At 56.2% G+C, this 17751-nt stretch overlaps 1 protein-coding gene across 2 annotated transcripts in view; it reads left to right on the top strand.

The window, feature by feature from the left end:
• The window catches only part of GLIS1 (GLIS family zinc finger 1), a 104004-nt gene that overhangs the window by 63971 nt on the left and 22282 nt on the right, over positions 1-17751 (top strand). For both annotated transcript variants that reach the window (XM_021941770.2, XM_021941769.2), the window contains exon 3: positions 16207-16368. In XM_021941770.2, coding sequence (XP_021797462.2) covers positions 16207-16368 — 162 coding nt within the window. The remainder of the gene's footprint in view (positions 1-16206; positions 16369-17751) is intronic.

The following is a 17751-nucleotide window of genomic DNA, read 5'->3' as shown; positions in this document are numbered from 1 at the left end:
TTGAGGGAGCACTCGCTCCTCCCCAGTGCCCCATGGCTCCTGGCTGCTGCTGCGGAGTGAAATGTCATCCTCACCCTCCCTGCCGAGGTTTGTGGCTTGGGCTTGCCTCTGGCTCCTCTGCTCTTAGGAGTGAGCCTGTCTGTCACCGATGTCTAATTACACCAGCCCCCTGCCTCCTCAGGCATCCCTGGCCATCATGTGGGAAACAGGAGCTCAGTGAGGTCACCCTGCAAGGAGGCACCCACATCCTTCAGTGCATTGGCGAGTGGGTCTCACTTCCCTGATGCAGGCACACCACTGTCACCATGAGCTGTATCCCCTGCCCTTCAGCGAGTTGGTCCCCATCCATGTCTTCCTTAATCCTCAGATCCCCTCTGGAAGCCATCGTGTTGTCCCTGGATTTTTATGCGGAAAATGAGTTCAGGGGAAATCCCTTTGCCCATGTCACATAGGACAGGAGCCAGTGCATGGGCTGGATCTGGCTCCACATGCAGCAGGGGGTGTCCAGGGTCCCGCCCTCCGCAGCAACTCACTCAAGGGCACATGTAGAACTAGGCAAGAAGTCTAGAATTGTGACTAAATCTGTCCATGAAAGTATGACGCTGCCCACTGTAAATTTTTAAAATGTTTCCAAAACAACATAGTGTAAAATATAAAGCAATAAGTATAATATATAAAGAAGTAGAAAGTAGAGAGTGAAATGTAAAGAAAAAAGGAAAAGGTATCCCTAACTACACCACTCAGAAATAACCACTGTTTAATATTTTGGAGTATTTTTCCAGGCTGCTCTCTGTGTATATAATTATACTCTTTACTAAAATGGAATCATACTATACTTACTGTTTGGGTACTTGATTTTTTCACTAACAGTGTATTTTATGGGTCTGGCTATGAGCAGTTAGCTGAGTGAATGAGTGAGTGAGGAAATGAATGAATGACTGGTGAATGACTGAATGAAGGCGTGACAGTCTGCCCCATGATGCCGCTGGACAGGTCAGGCTTTAGGGACTCTGCCCAGACTGCCTTCCCAAGGAGCCAGGAGCCTGTGTCTACCCCATCGGGCCCCCTGTCCTTGGGGTCCATGGACTGCAGTGTCTCTGCATGGGCTTGCAGGTAGTGTAGACCGTGTTACAGCCGTCTTGATGCTGGCTCCCCAGAGCCCTGGGAGGGTGATACTCTACTGTCATTACCTCCCTGGCAATGCCGACAAATTAGGGTATTAGGTGGTTTTCACAGAATTTGAGGGGAATCGGGATTTGAACACAGGTCTGGATGACTCTTGAGCACTCTGTTCCCCAAAATGAGCACACAGGAGCAGGAAGAACCTGCCCTAAGGATCCAGGGGCCTGCAAAACACTGGGGGCAGGGGAAGCCTTGGGGAGCCTTGCCCTCTCTGGGCTGCCTTGGTGTCCCCACCCACAACATGAGGTCCTTGGAGGTTCGGCCAGTACTGACATTGTGTGGGGCTTGGGTTCCCACGCAGCCCAGCCCAGCCACTTGCATTTACCCCTGGGCTGAGGTGAACCCAGAGAGGCTTTGAGCCCGGGACCTGCCCCAAAGCCCAGAACCTCACAAAGAAGCCAGTGTTGGAACTGAGCCTGACTTGAGGGAATTCTAGACTGAGGGAACAGCATATATAAAAACACACAGATATGAAGTTCTGATGGCCCAAGTGGTCAGTGTAACAGGAGCCTGGAGAGGGACCAGGGAGCTCGGGGAGCCAACTACAGCTGGAGGGTCCCCAGAGGTCAGTCGGCGAGATGCTGGAAGTGCCGGGCTGAGGGTAGTATCCTGAAGGCAGTGGAGCCACCCATAGGGTTTGGGAGTGGCAAGGGGAGGCTTGCAATTTAGGGGTCTCCCTACTGCAGGGGAGATGATGGATCTGGGAGCAATGGCCAGCGTAGAGGTTGGGAGCCAGGAAAGAGAGTGTCAGGATGCACATGTACCTGGTGCTGCCCTGGCAAGTGAACAGCCCAAAGGCCTCACTGTGTCCCGGGGGCCGGACCACACCCTGGCTCCCAACCTTCCCCTTCTCTGCAGCTGAGCTGCGGGCTCCTCTCTCAGTCCTCAGCCCTATTGGCAACCCCGGGGTCCTGACTGGGCCCAAGTGCAATGCAGTGATTTATTTTCTATAAATTATTGGTGCCCAAGTCATAGCTGAGCGGCTCAGCACAATGGCATCCTTTTCTTTTTGTCCTCCTTAATTTTAGAAGCCAAAGCTAAATGTTTTAATTTTATATTATTCCTGACATAATGCTAATGAGTTCCAGGCGTCCCTCTGAGTCGGGTGGCGCAGCTCTGCTGAGCCAGGCATCTGGGCTGGGCCGCACGCCCCAGAATGATTCCTCCCACCACCCCTTGGTTCTCCATGGAGCGCCTCACAGCGCGCTTCTCCTCAGGGGCCCCTTCCTGCTCTCCCGTGTGGATGTAACTTTTTTCAGTTGGCACGGTCCTCTCTTGCAAGTGGTGACCACGGGGTGTTTCTCCCGTGCCCCTTGCTCAATAGAGGGAAGGCTCATGGGAGAGCCAGACGACCTGCCTGGCCAGCAGATAGCCACTTCCCTCTCAGACCCCTGGGACGTCCCAGATGCAGGTGAGGGGTGGGTGACCTCCCCAACACCCTTCCAGAACTTTCCAACCTGTTTTGAGCCGAACAGCTAGTGATTTGGGGTTTTAAGAGAGACCAGCGCGCTTGTTGCAGTGGATGTTATTGCTAGCACTATTTTCTGGTGACATGGAAACGTTTAGTCCTTTGTTTGTAGTCATTTCTTCCCCATGGGCCAGTGTTTCCTAAATCAATAGACCACTTTGCTTTCGACTTAATGCAGCATAAGCACAGGGGCTAGGGGTTTGGTATCAGACAGCCCTGGGCTCATTCCTCAGCCCTGGCTCCATTCCCACTGCTGTGCTCACTCCTCAGGGGCCCTGGGCTCAGGCCCTCTGGGAGCATCTGTCTCCTCATCTAGGAAAGGTAATTACGGTGGCACTTTCTGTCTAGAGCACTCCGGAGGTTAAACAAGGCAGTCCACCGAAAGGGCAGCACGGCCTGACTTGAGGGTGCCCATCAGTGGCAGTTTTCCTCCCTTTCCCTGTGTCTACCTCCCCATGAGGGAGGACCATGTCCCCATGACGGAGGACCACGTCCCCGTAAGGGAGGACCGCTAGTGCTCTCTATTTTACTTATGTCACGTCCAAACCTGAAGTCCACAAACTGGAGTGAGAAAGAGAAAAAAACAGTAAATTTAAATGTTCCTTTCACTCCCTTCCTATCCTGAGCCCCCACATGCTGGGTAGCAAATCTCTGGCAGTTCACAGATCACTGCGCATCTTCTCTCATAGTTGCATGCAAATTCTGGGGTTTGGGGGCTTACAGTGAGCCAAGGGGCCCGTAGAGTCATTTATCACATTGACACCTGCTGAATCATCCTGCCCTATCTTTGGCCAGAATCTACTTGTCCCTGTCCATCTAAAGGCTGCCTCAGGGCCAGCCCAGACTCAATGTCTTCTCCATAGTGCTGGGATGGGACCTCCCTGAGACAGCCAGAGTCCTGCCTGGATGCCGCAGGTGGCCTGGGCCTTGCTGGGCGCAGCCCTGCTTCAAGTCCCACAGACTTAGCTAGTGGTGCTGTCAGCACCCCCAGGGCATAGCCCCAGGGGTGAAGGGGCAGAGCTCAGGATCTCACAGCTTTTAGGGATCCATGCCATGTACATGCGTCTGGCTTCCCTCCAATGTCCCTGTCCCAGCTGGAGCATCGTTTGGCGATGGAAGTACAGGAAGCTTTGCTCTTTCCTCATCACGAGGTCTCCCAGCCCCCACTAATTTGGGAGGTGACTGCTGAGCAGCCAGTCACCTCCCCACCCGCCCGACACTTCCCTCAAGGTTCATTTGTTTGTTGCTTGGTTCTTTCATTCATTAACAGATGTTCATGAACACCCACTCTGTTCCAGCCCCTGTGCTGGGCACTCTGTGATGGGTTTATGGTGGAAACATCATTTGAAATATTAACTGCGTGTGACTCATCCATGTCCAGAGTTCTTTCCGTTCGGCCCTGCGGCCTGGGATTTTGAAACCCAAAAGCCAGGAATTTGCTCCTGTCTGCTCTGCTTTCTGCTAAGTCATCTCCTTCCCCTGGCGCTTGAGTAGAGGTGCAGTGCTATTCCACATGGACCCCTTTGACAGATGAAAACTGAGGACCATCAGGGAAGGGGATATCCTCAGGGTTCGTGGCCCAGAGGGCTCCTCTGGCTGAGTCTGCTGGGCACCTGCTTATAACCAGATGTCGCTGTGGACAGTGGGGCATTTGGGGAGGAGGCAGCAGCTTGCAACTGCTGAGAAGCCGAGTGAGCCCTTGAACAGAGGCCTCTGTGCCAAGGCTGTGGCCCTCCCACTTCCTCAGCTTTGGTGAGTGATCACCCAGGTGCCGTCATCACTGGCCGCAGGCGGAGCTGTGGGTTACAGACCTGTGCACCAGGCACCTTCCTCACCAAACTCCCCCAGCTGCAGGATGAACAGACCAAGCCTCAGACCCCCAGAGAGTTTCCTTCACCACCTGGTGCCTCAGTTTACCCATCTCAAAAGCCACAGCTCTATCCTGCCTCTCACAGGGCTGCTGTGATGCTGGTGGGAACAGGGAAGCGAAGGGCTTTGCAGATGGAGGCACTTGGCCACCAGATGGGTTTGCCTCTGTTCCCAGCTTCTCCTTTCCTCCCTGGTTGGTTTCCTTTGGTTTGTGTGTGTGTGACTGGTTTCCTGCTGTAATTCACCTCCCTTCCCTAACTTGAGTTGCATGTGCAGGGCTGATGTCCTGGGTCTAGGCAATCACCATTGTTTTCCCATCTACTTTTATTAAGCGCCCACTGTGAGTCCAGGCACTGGGCTGGACCAGCGCAAGAGGGTATGATGTGAGCCACTAGGCCTCATGCACATATGGTCCTGAGACGCCAGCACAGGGCCAGCCCACCTTGGGGCCTCTTGGTCGATCATGTGGGTGGCTGGGTGGGTGTGGGAAGGACCAAGGCAGGTTAGCCTGGCCTGTTGATACCACTGGCCCCAGGTGGCATGCCCAGCCCTATTTAGAACCATGGGCTGTTCCCTGAAGATCTCCTGAAGGTAACCTTAGGAACCATGTTGCACCGTCCCAGCAGCCCTGATGAGTATACGTCATCCGGCTCTGTCCCTGAGGGTCTGGGACAGGAGGCTCACCATCTCTCCTGGTAGAGCTTATCCTGCTACTAAGCAGAGTCCTCTCGGTGGCCTCCCACCCCCAACTCTCTCAGGTTCCTGTGGCTCCAGGAGCTACACACCAGTGGATCTTCTCAGCCCAGCTCCCACCCCCACGCTCTTCACCAGCCTGGTGCTGAACACTGTCCCCTCACAAGGTGGGGGTCTGGGGCCTCATGGGACATTTCTGGTGGGGTCTGAGCCTCAGGTGCACACTGGCAGGTTCTTTCCACCCACTCAAGACGGGGAGCTTTGCCTGTGGCACATGTGTGACAATTCTGGATGACCTGACACTGGGTTTTCTTTCAGGCAGTGGGTGGAGAATCTCTGGCCTCCGCACTCCCCAGGCAGCCCCAGGTGTATGTTATGCAGTGCTGGCCATGGATGCGCCTGTCACCTGTACCATCGCCCCACTGCCCCATCCTGTGCAGGCGGTCCCTGGTGGGCAGGCAGCTCGGGGTGAAACTCAGGAAAGGGAGGTGGCTGGGCCGAGGTCACGCAGAGCCAGGGCTGGACTCAGGTCTCAGACCCAGATGTTGCTCACCACCCCTCCCCTGCTGTTTCTTCTTGCACCTTGGGAGAGGATCCCAAAAGGGGACTAACGTTTCCGAGCACCTGTCCTGTGCCCAGTACCAAGGCCACACCCTGGTGTTCACCACAGGAGGACACCTCATTTGCAAGTAGAACACTGAGGCTCACAGGGAGAGGAGGAAGCACCTGAGCCCCAGGCCATCTCTTGGGGAGGGAGGCCCCTGCTGAGGCCATGGGGTGAGTTTGTCTGCAGGGAGGGTTGAGGCTGGAGGCCTGGAGAGACCCTTTTATTCACTGTGGCCTCTTCTCCCTCCTGAAGCTGCGCTCACAGCCTAACCCCCCAGGGCTATGGTGAGACGCTGCACCCACCTAAAAAGAATCCCCCCAGCAAATGGGAACATGCTCCCCTCCATGGCTTGGCTGTGTGGGTGGGGTGGGCTGGGTGAGGCGCACCGCTGGGGCCTTGTGTCTGCCTCTCTCCCTCCCAGGGCCGAGCTCTGAGAGAAGTGCGCGATGCTTGAACGGTAGGAGAGTGGTGAGGGACCTGCGGCAGTTCTGGCCGCAGCACTGGAATGACAGTGAGAGAATTGGGAAGGCCTCAGGCTTGAGCCAAGTCTAGAGCGACAGGGAGGACTGGCCAGTGAACAGGGGCACCTTGAGCAGAGGACGCAGCATGGGCAAAGGCCTGGAGGTGGGAAGGTGTGGCCTGTGGCTGCAGCGTGGGGAGGGGAAGGAGACATTGGGCTAGAGAGGCCAGCAGGGATCTCTCAGGCTATGCATGCTGTCCCCAAGGCCAGGCCAGGTCAGCCACCATGCGGAGGTCAGGAGGCGCAGTGGACCCGGCCCCTCAGTGGACCCCGCACCCACATCCATATTCCAGGTGGCCAGTTTCTGCGTGTGCTGTGCTACGTGTGGGGCAGTGTGTCGGTGTGGCTGGTGTGTGGGGGTTAGTACGTTTGTGAATGTGGCAGGTCTGGGGCTTGGGTATATGTGTGAACGTGTGTGTCCTGGCCCGTGTGTTTTTGCCATGAGTCACGGGGTGTAAACATGGTTTATGTGTATGATGTGTAGTGTGTGTGGGGGTGGGGGGGTGTATGCAGTGTGGTATGTGTGTTTGTGGTGTGGTGTATATTGGTGTGGTACGTGTGTGGGGGAGGTATGGTGTGTATGTGTGTTGGGGGTGTGCTGGGATGTGTGTTATTGTGTGTGTGGTGTGCATTCACGTGCCATGGAGTGTGTGTGTGGTGTGATATGTGTGGGTGTGTTATGTGGTATATATGTGGGAGTATGGTATGTGTGGGTGAATCGGGGTGTGTGTGTTTGGCTGTAGTATGTGTGTGAGGGAGTTTCTGGGTCTCGGGGTGTGTGTGTGTGTGAATCAGTGTGTGTGTGTTGGTGTCCTGGGGCTCTGTCTCTGACGTGTGGCTTGGTTGGAAGGAGAGGTGTTCATGTCAGAGTGAGTGAGTATCCGCATTTCTGGGCCTGTGGCTGGTGGCTTGGTGTACGTGTGTCAGTCATTCTACACTGTGTGCTCTCTGCAGAGCCCTGGCCCCTGGCAGAGCCTCTTTCCTCATTCCAGACAATGTCTAACCACAGCTCAGCACTGGGAGAGCCCCTGGATCCCACCTGTCCACTTGGGCCCCAAGAAAAGCTGACTCAGCTTCCCCTGCATCTCCTACTTTTGGGGGTTCCACATGCCCTGGAAGGGTGGCCCTCTTGATCCTCACTGGCCAGCCACGTTTCCAGGAGCCCCCTCAACTGCACTGGTGGGAACAGGAACCCATTTCTTGCCCAGACAGGGTCTTTTGCTGGAGAAGAGCCCAGCCCAGAGCTGTCAGTGTGTTCCTGTGAGGAAGGGTCAGGGTGTCTGCAGCCCCCACCCCCTCAGCCTTGAGATCCTCCTCCCAAGGACAGGCTCCCAGAAGGAGGTGTATGGTCCCTCTGTCCCATTCTCCCTTGCCTTACTGTGTGCCCCCAGCCCTCCCTGGCCTCCAGCTCCTCTAGGTGCTTATGAAGGCCCAGTGAGCAGATGGTCTCGCCTCTCATGGTAGTGCTTGGTCATGGCTACCTGCAACCAGAGTGTGCCCAGGGCACAGACCTCGGCACTGGAGGTGAACCCAGGCTCCATCCCATGAGTGAGCACTGGGACTCTGGCACTTCACCTAAACTCAGTTTCTAGCTCTGTAACAATAGGGGTTGCAGGATTAGTGAGATGGTGTTTAGGGAGAGCTTGGCCCAGTCCTGGGCACGTGGTCAATGTGATAGCTGCTGTTCTGGTCATTTCTCCGCACATGCCCCCACTTTCCATTCATGTGTGTAGGTGGCACCGCATCCCCAAAGACCAGACCCTTGAGGGCCTCATGGTCCAGATCAAAGAGCCTGGGCCAGTGCTCTCCAGCCTCACCCCCAGGAACCTCCTCCCGTCTGTCCTTTCCCTTCTTGACTCAACCTCCCCCCAGAGGACTGGCAAAGCCCCAAACTCTGAGGAGACCCTGGGGGAGCCCCACAGGGGAGCACAGGACAGTAACCTCAGGCCAGCCAGCGGCCCCTCCCAGAGTGCAGGAGTGAGGAGTGGCCCTCAGTGCCCAGATCGCTGGCCTTTAGAGCTGGCCAAACACAGGATTAGTTGACATCTTGGAGAAGGAGCTGGCACCGCATTTCCCACATCCACATCATTGTTGTAAAGTAACTTAAAAGTTTGTACAAAAATGAGAAGTTGATCCCTGAATGGCCTGCCAGACTTTTGTAACCCAATATATTTTACGCTTAAACCAGAGATGTGTTTATTTAGAAGCAAGTCACTGGCAAATGCTAAAACTGAAGGCATTTCCTCCCCTGCCCCCGTGCCATGCCCTGTTCCCCCAAACCTCCTCTTCACTCTCTGTGTCCAGATTCTTAGTTAGAGCATGAGAAACTGAACCCTGCCTCCTTTTTGGGCCATGCCAGCCGCAGGCAGGAAACTTGACATTCATTAGACACCAGCTACGTGCCAGTTCCTACGCTGGGCGTATTCCTTCATTTGCCAGCCGTTTGTGGTGGCCCCATTTTAGAGAAGAGAAAAACGAGGACAGAAATGAGATGTGACTAGCCCAGGTTCAGGCTCCCGGTGGTGGAGCTCAGCACAAACCTCTGTCTGCGTGACTTGGTTTGCAGCACTTTGGTTTGCGGCACGGTGTCACCAACTCACATGTGAAACAGGGCCCTTGGTTCTTCCCCAGGGCCAGAGGGAGAGAAATGCCATTACCCAGTGCCAGCGGCATGCCAGGCACTGCGCTGGGGCTCCCCTGCATGCTCTTAGCCCGTCCACAGATGCATAAAAGGCTCTGAGTGTGGCTTGCTGAGGAAGGTGGACCCACCCTGCGATTCGAACGTCTGAGCCAGTGCTCAGCAGATCCTGGGCTTCAGCCCTCCCCATCCCCGAGCCACAGCTTGAGGGGTCCCTGGGCTTGGCCCAGAGGTGAGGATGCCACTCCCTCCCTGGCTGCTGGGATGGCTCCCCTCTGTCTTTCATCTCCTGCCCTCTGCTCTGTGAGCTGCACGCAGCGGTAATGGATTGCAGTGGACATTTTTCAATTAGGTTCTGATTTTCCCCTGCCTGTCACTATAAAACTCCAGATGGTCTGGGGCTTCATGATTCCCGGGGTATTTTCCCCATTTTTTTAATCTTCTGTTGTAACACGCCCCACATGTGGGAATTGGGCCTTTCAAGGCTGTTCTGTGGATCAGCTGGTACTTTCTTCTCCACTGTGCCACCTGGTTTTCCTTTCTGCATGGAGGCATCCACTGTGGGCATCCTCTCTTCCCAGCGTCAGCTCTGGGGCTGGGCCCGGGCCTGGCTTTGCCGCGGGAATGGAACCTGTGACGCCTGGTTTGAAATGACAGTAACAGCTCCCGAGACAGAGCTTGTGTTTCTGGTGCTTTAGGTAGGAGTCCCTGAGGCAGTGGCCAGATGGTTAGGGACACATACAGACCCGTCAGCCAGACCCGAGGGCAGATTCCTGCTCTGTCACTGACTGGCTGTGTGACCTGGAGCCAGTGACATCCACCTTCTGAGCCTGAGTTTCTTCTTCTGCAGAGTGGGTTGGGAAGTAGCTTCCCCGGCAGGGCACGTTGTCTGCATTAAATGAAACACACACAGCACCTGGCCCACGGTAGGTGTCAGAGAGGGTGTTACCCAGTCACTTCTACCATTCTGAATTCACCCCAACTTCATCTTCAAATATATTTTACTGTTTGTGTATTTTGGGGTAAGTAAGAAAAACCTAACCACCTATCCTCACATTTTTCAAGATTGTTAGACATGCCTGCTTTTCCTTTTCCCCATCCTGAGTACCCCCTGCCCTCAGTATCACCTTCTCCGTTCCCATGGTGTGGGAGCCTTTCCTTCTGGCCAGATCAGTCTGCTGTGTATTTGGTTATTTGAGCCAGGGTGTTTCAAATCCGCCCTCAACAAAAGGTGCACATAACATTCTCTGCGTGGACAGATGGTGTCAGAGCGCTGATGCCTCTGCACACAGTGGTTCACAGAGCCCCCACAGTGTGCCCCTTCTTATGTCTGAGGTATCTGGTCTCTGATGTGAAATGAGCTCACCCTGATTCATTGGGTCGGGAAACGTGGAGGCCAGCTTTGCCCCCAGGCTGATCTGAAGCTAAAATGCAGTGGTGTGGGTATGGGGGTTGGAGGGTACAGATGCCACCAAGCCAGCACCAAGCCACCAGATCATGCTGGCCAGAATGCCAGGGTGAGGATCTGTACATGTCAAGGCACTGGGGAGCCATGCAGGGTTTGAGCAGGGAGGGACACAGAGCTATGGGCTTAAGTCTTCTTTCCAGATAGATCATGGAAATGGGTTGGGAGGGGAGGGAACATGTTCCTAGCTCAAGCATCCAGGTAGAAGGTGGGAGGTCAGGGGCCCCACACCCACCCAGCCACCCACCATGAGGGATGGAGAGGCCCCAAGGTGGGTTGGCCCTGTGCCGGCAACTCAGGGCCATATGTGCTTGAGGCCTAGGCGCCCATGTTGCACCCTCTGGCACTGGTCCAGCCCAGTTCCTGGACTCACAATGGGTGTTTAGTAAAGGTAGATGGAAGAAACAGTGACAGCTCAGACCCAGGACATCAGTCCTGCATGACCTGGGGTGGTCCAGCTAGTAGAAGTCGCACCAGAGTCCCTCAGGTGAAGAGCCTGTGCCGCATCAGTCATTGCATGGGGTGGCTTCTGTGAAGTCTTTGGGATCAAAAATCCCCAAACTTGCCTGCTCCAGAAGGAAACACTACCCCATGTGTTTGAATGAAGGGAGCCCCCAAAACTCCTATTTCTTCTTTCACCTCTCCTCTCCCTGCTCCCCTTCCTTCTCTGCTCAACAGATTCTTAACTGTTTCCAGAACATATCCCATCTTTTCCAGCCTCCCTGCTTTTGTTGTTCATGCTTTGCCCTCTCCCTGGAATGCTTTTCCTGGCTCTGTGTTTCTAGCCCCTGCCTGGGCATCAGGGCTGAGCTCCTCTGTGAAGGCCTTTGTAGCTCCCCAGCCTCTGCCAGCCAGAAGCCCCCGGGTCAGCCCCTTCCTAGGGCTCTGAACACATTCCAGTGTGTTTGGAGCTGTGGGTCTTTGATGCCCTTGGGTCTCAGCTCCCAGCACACTGCCAGGCACACAGAGGGGCAGCTGAGCGAGGCAGGAGGATAAGAACCTGTGTGCTCAAAGAGGAGAGGATGAGTGAGTGACTCCCAGAAGTGTGCAAGTGGAAGGATGGGGGGTGCACAGTAGTAGGGTTGGGGGGGGGGGGTGGTAAGGTGGGAGTGGAGGGATGGGGTGTGCAGGTGGCTTTCAGGGCTTACCTCGTGTTGCAGGCACTTTTTTTCTTAGGAGAGATGGCAGTTCTGCCTGTGGCATAGCTCAGGTTCAGTGCCCCTGGCACAGGGGGAACAATGCCCCTCCCTGACCCCACAAAGAGGCACTCAGCCCTTGCAATGGGGGTCCAGTGTACCCTTGGACACTGGCAGCAGGAAGCAGGTGTCTGTCCTGGACAAATGTACTGTAGAGACTGAGGCGACTGGGGTGTCAGGAAGGCCCTGTCCCAGTGGCACTCTCTGTGGTGCAGGCCCCATGGAATCATTACGATGCCCTCGGTCATGGTACCATTACTTTAAGGTAAGTTCTCCCTCCCCCTGAGAAACCAAGGTCCGAAGCCAGGGACGTGCTGGATGGTTGCATTTCTGCTCTAACAAGCCCCATGCATCCATTCTGCAGCATCTGTGCCCCCACAACCCAGTGGTGGGGGGTTCCCTCCCTGCAGTTCCCTCAGCCCTATACAGCCGGTGGATGGGGCCCCTTCAAGCCACGCCCACCCCAAAGGCTACCTTGCACTCATTGGAGGCTGCTCCTGGGACCCAAAGAGTGCCCCCTGGGCTGGGTCTACACCAGGGTCCGTGTGTGTAACCCCCGTGCTGGCTGCACCCTGAGCGTCAGCTCCCCGTCTGTCAGTGAGGATAGTAATATTTGCTTACTGGGTGGTGGAGAAGATAAGATGCCACATTTATGATAGCACCAGGCCCAGCAGAACCAAGCACACAATAGGGACTGAACTGATGATCGCTCCCATCCCTTTCTCTGTGCCTGTGTTGTCCCCATCTGTGCAGTTGTTGACTAGGAAGGACCACAGGGACCTTGGCAGGCAGCTGCAGGCAGAGCCCATAAGCCCTCAAGGCCCCTGGCGTGTCTGGGATGCTGGTCCTCGTGGGGCATGACTCTGGCTCTGCCAGGGGTGCCTACAGCATCCTCATCCCAGACCAGTCCTGACGGGGTAGTGCCCCTTCATCTGCTGCTATCTCTGTTTCCACCTGGAGGGACGGGCCACTCCCATCGGGGCATCCGGGGCAGCTGCTTATTATACCCCAGCCTGAGGCTCAGCTCTGGAGAGTTCCAGGGGGCGGGAAGTAGGACAAGGCTGGGCCAACATACATGGGCACAGCACGGGCATCAGTGCACATGCACATATCGAAGTACCTTCCTGCACACTGGGGTGAGAGGGTGTACTCACAGGGGTGCGTGGACCGCATGCCCAGCAACCCCCATATCATGCTTCTATCCCACCCTTTGCCCCATGATTGAGATGCCAGCGCTGCCCTCAAGGAACTCTCAAACTCTCAGCCTGGGGGCATGGGGAGAAGGCCATGGCTGTGCAGGGAAAACCTACCCCACAAGCTCACGGGTGTCGCAGAGGAGGGAGTGGGGAAGGTCGAGGAAGGCGTCTCAGAGGGAGTGCTTAAGCAACAGGAGTAGATGTTTGCTAAATGAGCAAATGAAGGAAAGACATTCCAGGCCTAGGGAATGGCTGAAGCAAAGGCCTGAGGGCGTGGAAATTCCTGACAGAATTCAGGACTCTTCAGACACAGTCTCACTCCTGCAGATCACGTGTGGAGCGTCTGCATGGGAGAGGCAGTTGGGTCTATGTTGGAAAACCATGAACACCAAGTGGCAGATCCTGTGTTTGAAAAACGTATGCAGTAGATTGTCAGAGAGTTGGAAGGGAAGGAGTCCCAGGAGGGGGACAGTCCGAACAGAGGCTGGGGGTAGGAGCAACTGTGCTGAGTGGAGGGTTAGCCAAGGCAGGAATACACAGACCTTGGGGAGAAGATGATGTACTGATCCGGCACTCTCCCCCAGTCGGGAAAATGATGCAGCCCGGAGGGTTATTGCCCTCTGCTGCAGATACCTCCCCACCCTGCATGGGCCAGAGAGGAACAAAGGCACGAGCTGGATGCCAAGAGGAAGCCCAGTCTCTAGCCCGGGCTCCCCCATCTCACGTTGGGATGAGCTTGGCACAAGGCCATTGCAGGGGAGCAAGGGAGGTGGCTTGTGGCCTATTTACTGCCCAAACAGGATTCCCTTCTGGTTTGGATGCATGGAAAAGGCACAACATCTGGAAGTAGGAAGCAGAACAGCCTCTAAAACCCAGCTGTGGACGGCTCGCCTTGGACTCACCCCAGCAGAGCATGGCCCTGAGTTGTGGCTGGGCTTCCAGGGAACAGGCATGGAGGGAGCTGTCCCAGGACCATCATTGTCTCTTGTATCACTTGTGTCTTTCATGTCTGTCTGAGCAGCTGTCCCCTGGCCTGTGCTCCATCTGCCACCTCTGCCCTGGGTGGGGCCTTGGTGACCCTCATCTAGAACTGCTACAATTGCCGTCTTCCTTTCTCCTTCCCCAGTCCCCACTTGTCACCTCAGCCAGAAGGGTCTTCCTAGAGCACATATCTGACCTTGTCCTTTCCCTTCTTTAGGAGAAGGGTCTCCACTGTCCCCAAGGTGGAGTCCAGGCTCACTGGCCTGGCATTTGAGTCCCCGCTATTTGGCCTCTGAGCTCCCTGCAGACTCTGCCAGTAGAGCCCAGCCCACCCGCAGCATGGTGAACCCCACATCAACCGCTCAGGGATCTTCACAGGGAATCTGTACCCTTTTCATGCTTTGGTGCCTCCCAGCCTGCCCTTCCTTGACCTTCAGTGTGAGTCACCCCACTATCTTCTTTGAATCTGTTGGTCGCAGTTCAGGGCCCAGTCCGGGCCAGAGACTGAATGAGGCGAATGCATCAGTGTTGGGGTAACTGCCTGCCTGTGTCTCCACACTGCTGCATGTCTATCTAAGCTCGCTACAGTCATCAAGCCCGTGGAAGCATCTCGCGGCCCCCTGGCTGGCTTAGGCATCTCCTCTGCGTGGCCACAGCCCCTGTGTTTCCCTCCGTGACAGCGCAACCGCGTCGCTTTATGATGGTGTGTATGTGTGCGTCTCCCGCATGGGCTCTATACACCCAGAGGGCAGGACCCGTGTCTGAGTTCTGTCTGCATTTTGGTACTCACCGTAGACTGGAGCCAGTCTGTCCCAGTGAACAGCCTCGCACCAGAAATTACTCGATGTGCTGAACAGCCTTGAGCCAAGGCCATGAAAATCAGCCAGGTGGATCACAGGGTCTGAAATGAGTCCACACCCAGGCACCCAACCAGCTCCTCCCCTACTCCCCGCAGATGAGCCCCAGAGAAAGGAGGCTTTGGGAGCAGGCTTTGGGAGCGCCAGTCCTCGGGTAACATGGCTGCTCCCAGCTCATCCTGGGCCACCTGCTGCTGGGAGCCCATGCTGGCCCCTGGTTCCGAGGGGCGGGCTCCCATGGGCCTTAATCTGGGTTAGGTGCTCATGGTTGGCTGTTCAGCCCTGGAGGAAATCCATGGCTCATGAGAGGGGCCAGCCTCCTCTGGTCCCTTCCTCCTCAAGAGTCACCTGCCCTAGGAAGGCAGCAGGCATAGCAGAGCCACTTGGCCTTTGGCATCAGACTTGGCCTAAGCCCTGTCATTGCCATGTCAGAGCCCTATGACCTTGGGCAGGTCACTTGACCACATGAAGCCTCCATCTCTGAGATGGGGACATTAATGCCATATACTTCACAGCTGTTGTGTGTCCAACACCCAGCACCACACCTGGATGTAGCAGGCGCCTATCAGCGCTGGTCCCCTCTCCCACCCATGCAAGCACGTGGCCAGAACATCAGCCTGGCCGGGACAGGGACAGATGGGGAGAAGCCAGAAGGAGCAGCTCATCACACGGAAGGACCAGAGGCTGCTGCCTCCGCTGGGCGGCATTTGAGCTGACTTTGAAGGCTGAGGGAGGTTGGTGGGTGGCTGTGAGGGCTGAGGGAGGTTGGTGGGTGGCTGTGAAAGAGTGACTTGAACGAACAAAGGCTGGAAATTTTCTGGCCAACTCCCCATGTTGATCTAGGGCATGGGCTGGGCCTAAAGAGAGGTGTGGAGGGCAGTATATGATCACAGAGCCACAGGATCTATGAAGGGCCCTTCAGTTTACAAATGTGGCTCTTGTTCTGACAGCAGTTAGCATCGACTCTGCTCCAGACCGACAAACCCCGCCACATTCAGTGTCGTACCCCCTGGGGCCCTCATGTCAGCCTTGAGTGGTGGCCACATAGTCTCAAGCTTGAAAACAAGGAAACAAGGCACAGAGGGGTCCAGAGTACCGCCCAAAGCCTCTCTGGAACAGAGCCCGATTCAGATCCAGGCTGTGGGTCCGTCCATATTTCAGCTCTCTGTGCTGGGACACGTGCCTGCCCTCAGAGTCCTGATTCCACGCTGTGCTGTGGTCAGGGCAGTGCATCGTTTCCAGATGGCCCTGGAGAGGGGAGCCTTTCAGGTTCAGAACTGGAAAGGCCACTTTCTTCTCCAGCCCTCGTGCCCCATTTCTAAGTCGGGGTGCTGTTTTTCTGGACTCACCCGGCATTTCCAGATAAGGCCTGGGTCCTGAGCACTGCACAGGCGGCTGATCCGGAGCTCCCAGAGGCTCAGGCAGGATGGGAGGGGCAGGGGTGCTAGGGCCAGGCAGACCTAGGGGGTTAGTTTCCATGCAGGGGTGGGGTGTCCAGCGGGCTGGGAGTTCCCCTCACCAGCCTCTCCTGCAGTTTGAAGGCTGCAGCAAGGCCTTCTCACGGCTGGAGAACCTCAAGATACACCTGAGGAGCCACACAGGCGAGAAGCCGTACCTGTGCCAGCACCCGGGCTGCCAGAAGGCCTTCAGCAACTCCAGCGACCGCGCCAAGCACCAGCGCACCCACCTAGACACGGTAGGCCCGGCAGGCAGAGGCCCAGGGCGGGGTGGAGGATGGCTGCGCACTTGCCACTCATTCAGTGCAGAGACCCTGCCTCCCTGCCTGACCCTTTAGCGCCGCTGATGTTCGGGGCAGGATGATGCTTGGCAGGGCAGTGGGTCGGATGGCGTCCTCTGCATTCTAGAATGTTTAGCTGTTATCCCTGGCCTCTCTTCACTAGAGAGGAGGCGATGTTCCCACTCCCAGTCGCAACAACCAAAACTCTCTGATGCCAAATGTCCCCAGGGGTGAGGGGAGGCAAACCTGCCCCAGTTAAGAAGCACTGCTTTGGCCTATGGGTACCAGCCTGGGAACCAGAGCCGTGCACAGCCTCATGGAGGGAGCACACTCACCTTCCTGTGTGCCCTCCCTGGAACCTGTCAGCCACGCCCAGAGCAGATTGCTCCCTGCTCTTCCCATCCCCTCCGTAGACGTAGGTCAGAGACTCTCCAGGGCAGTCCTTTGTCCCTTGAGCCCTGCAGGCGAGCAGCAGAGGTGGGCAGTGCCTAAGACTCCAGGCTCCTGCGGGTGACCTAGGCCTCCAGATACTGGCTCCCTTCCCGCCTCCCTTCCCTTGTTTGCACCAGGCGTAGATAACGGCAACTTTATTCCAGTGTCTGCCCAGGCAGCCCTCCGTGTGTCGTTAATAGAGTGCTTCCTAAAACTTCACCCCGCAGGATCTCATACGGACCCCGCGCTCTAGGCAGGGGCAGTCACTAAGCCATTTGACAGATTAGGGAAGCGGGACACCTGAGGCCAGTGCCTGCTCACCATCGCACAGCTGGATGGTGGCAGAGCTGACTCAGACCAGGGCCTTACACTAGACCCTGGGTGAGGGGCACGTGCCCCAGGAGGATCCCAGCCCCCATGTGCCGCAGGAGACTGGGGTCTGCGGCAGAGCCATGTCCAGGCCCCAGGCTGGCTTCTCTATGCTTCCTGCAGGTGTTTGCGGAACTCTGTGGGTCAGGGGCTGGGGGATTTGGGTAGATGGCCCCCAGCCCATCCAGTTCACAGATGAGGAGGAAACGGGCCTAGGAGGGCAGCTGACCCCTCCAGAGTAAGTTGGAGGCCATGAGACAGCAGAGGTCAGAGCTGAAAGGGCACTTGCAGGCCTCTGATGCCAGCCATGTACCTTAGAGCCGGGAAAACCGAGACCCAGAAGATTCAGTGCACAGAAAACAGCAGGGAAGCAATATTCCTGGGGGCAGACCAGGCCCTGCAGGGGACACTCTGCACATCCAGCCCCATAGTCTCACACACACTGCCCCCAGTTTCATCCTGGTGATCAGCCAAGATGGGGCCCATTATCCCCGTTTCATAAATTGAGACTCGGAGAGACTGAGCCCTCTGCCCTGTCCA

This window comes from Papio anubis, chromosome 1, assembly GCF_008728515.1.
Source record: "Papio anubis isolate 15944 chromosome 1, Panubis1.0, whole genome shotgun sequence".
NCBI lineage: Eukaryota > Metazoa > Chordata > Mammalia > Primates > Cercopithecidae > Papio > Papio anubis.
Note: the sequence above shows the minus strand (reverse complement) of the source record. Positions and strands in the feature narration are given on the sequence as shown.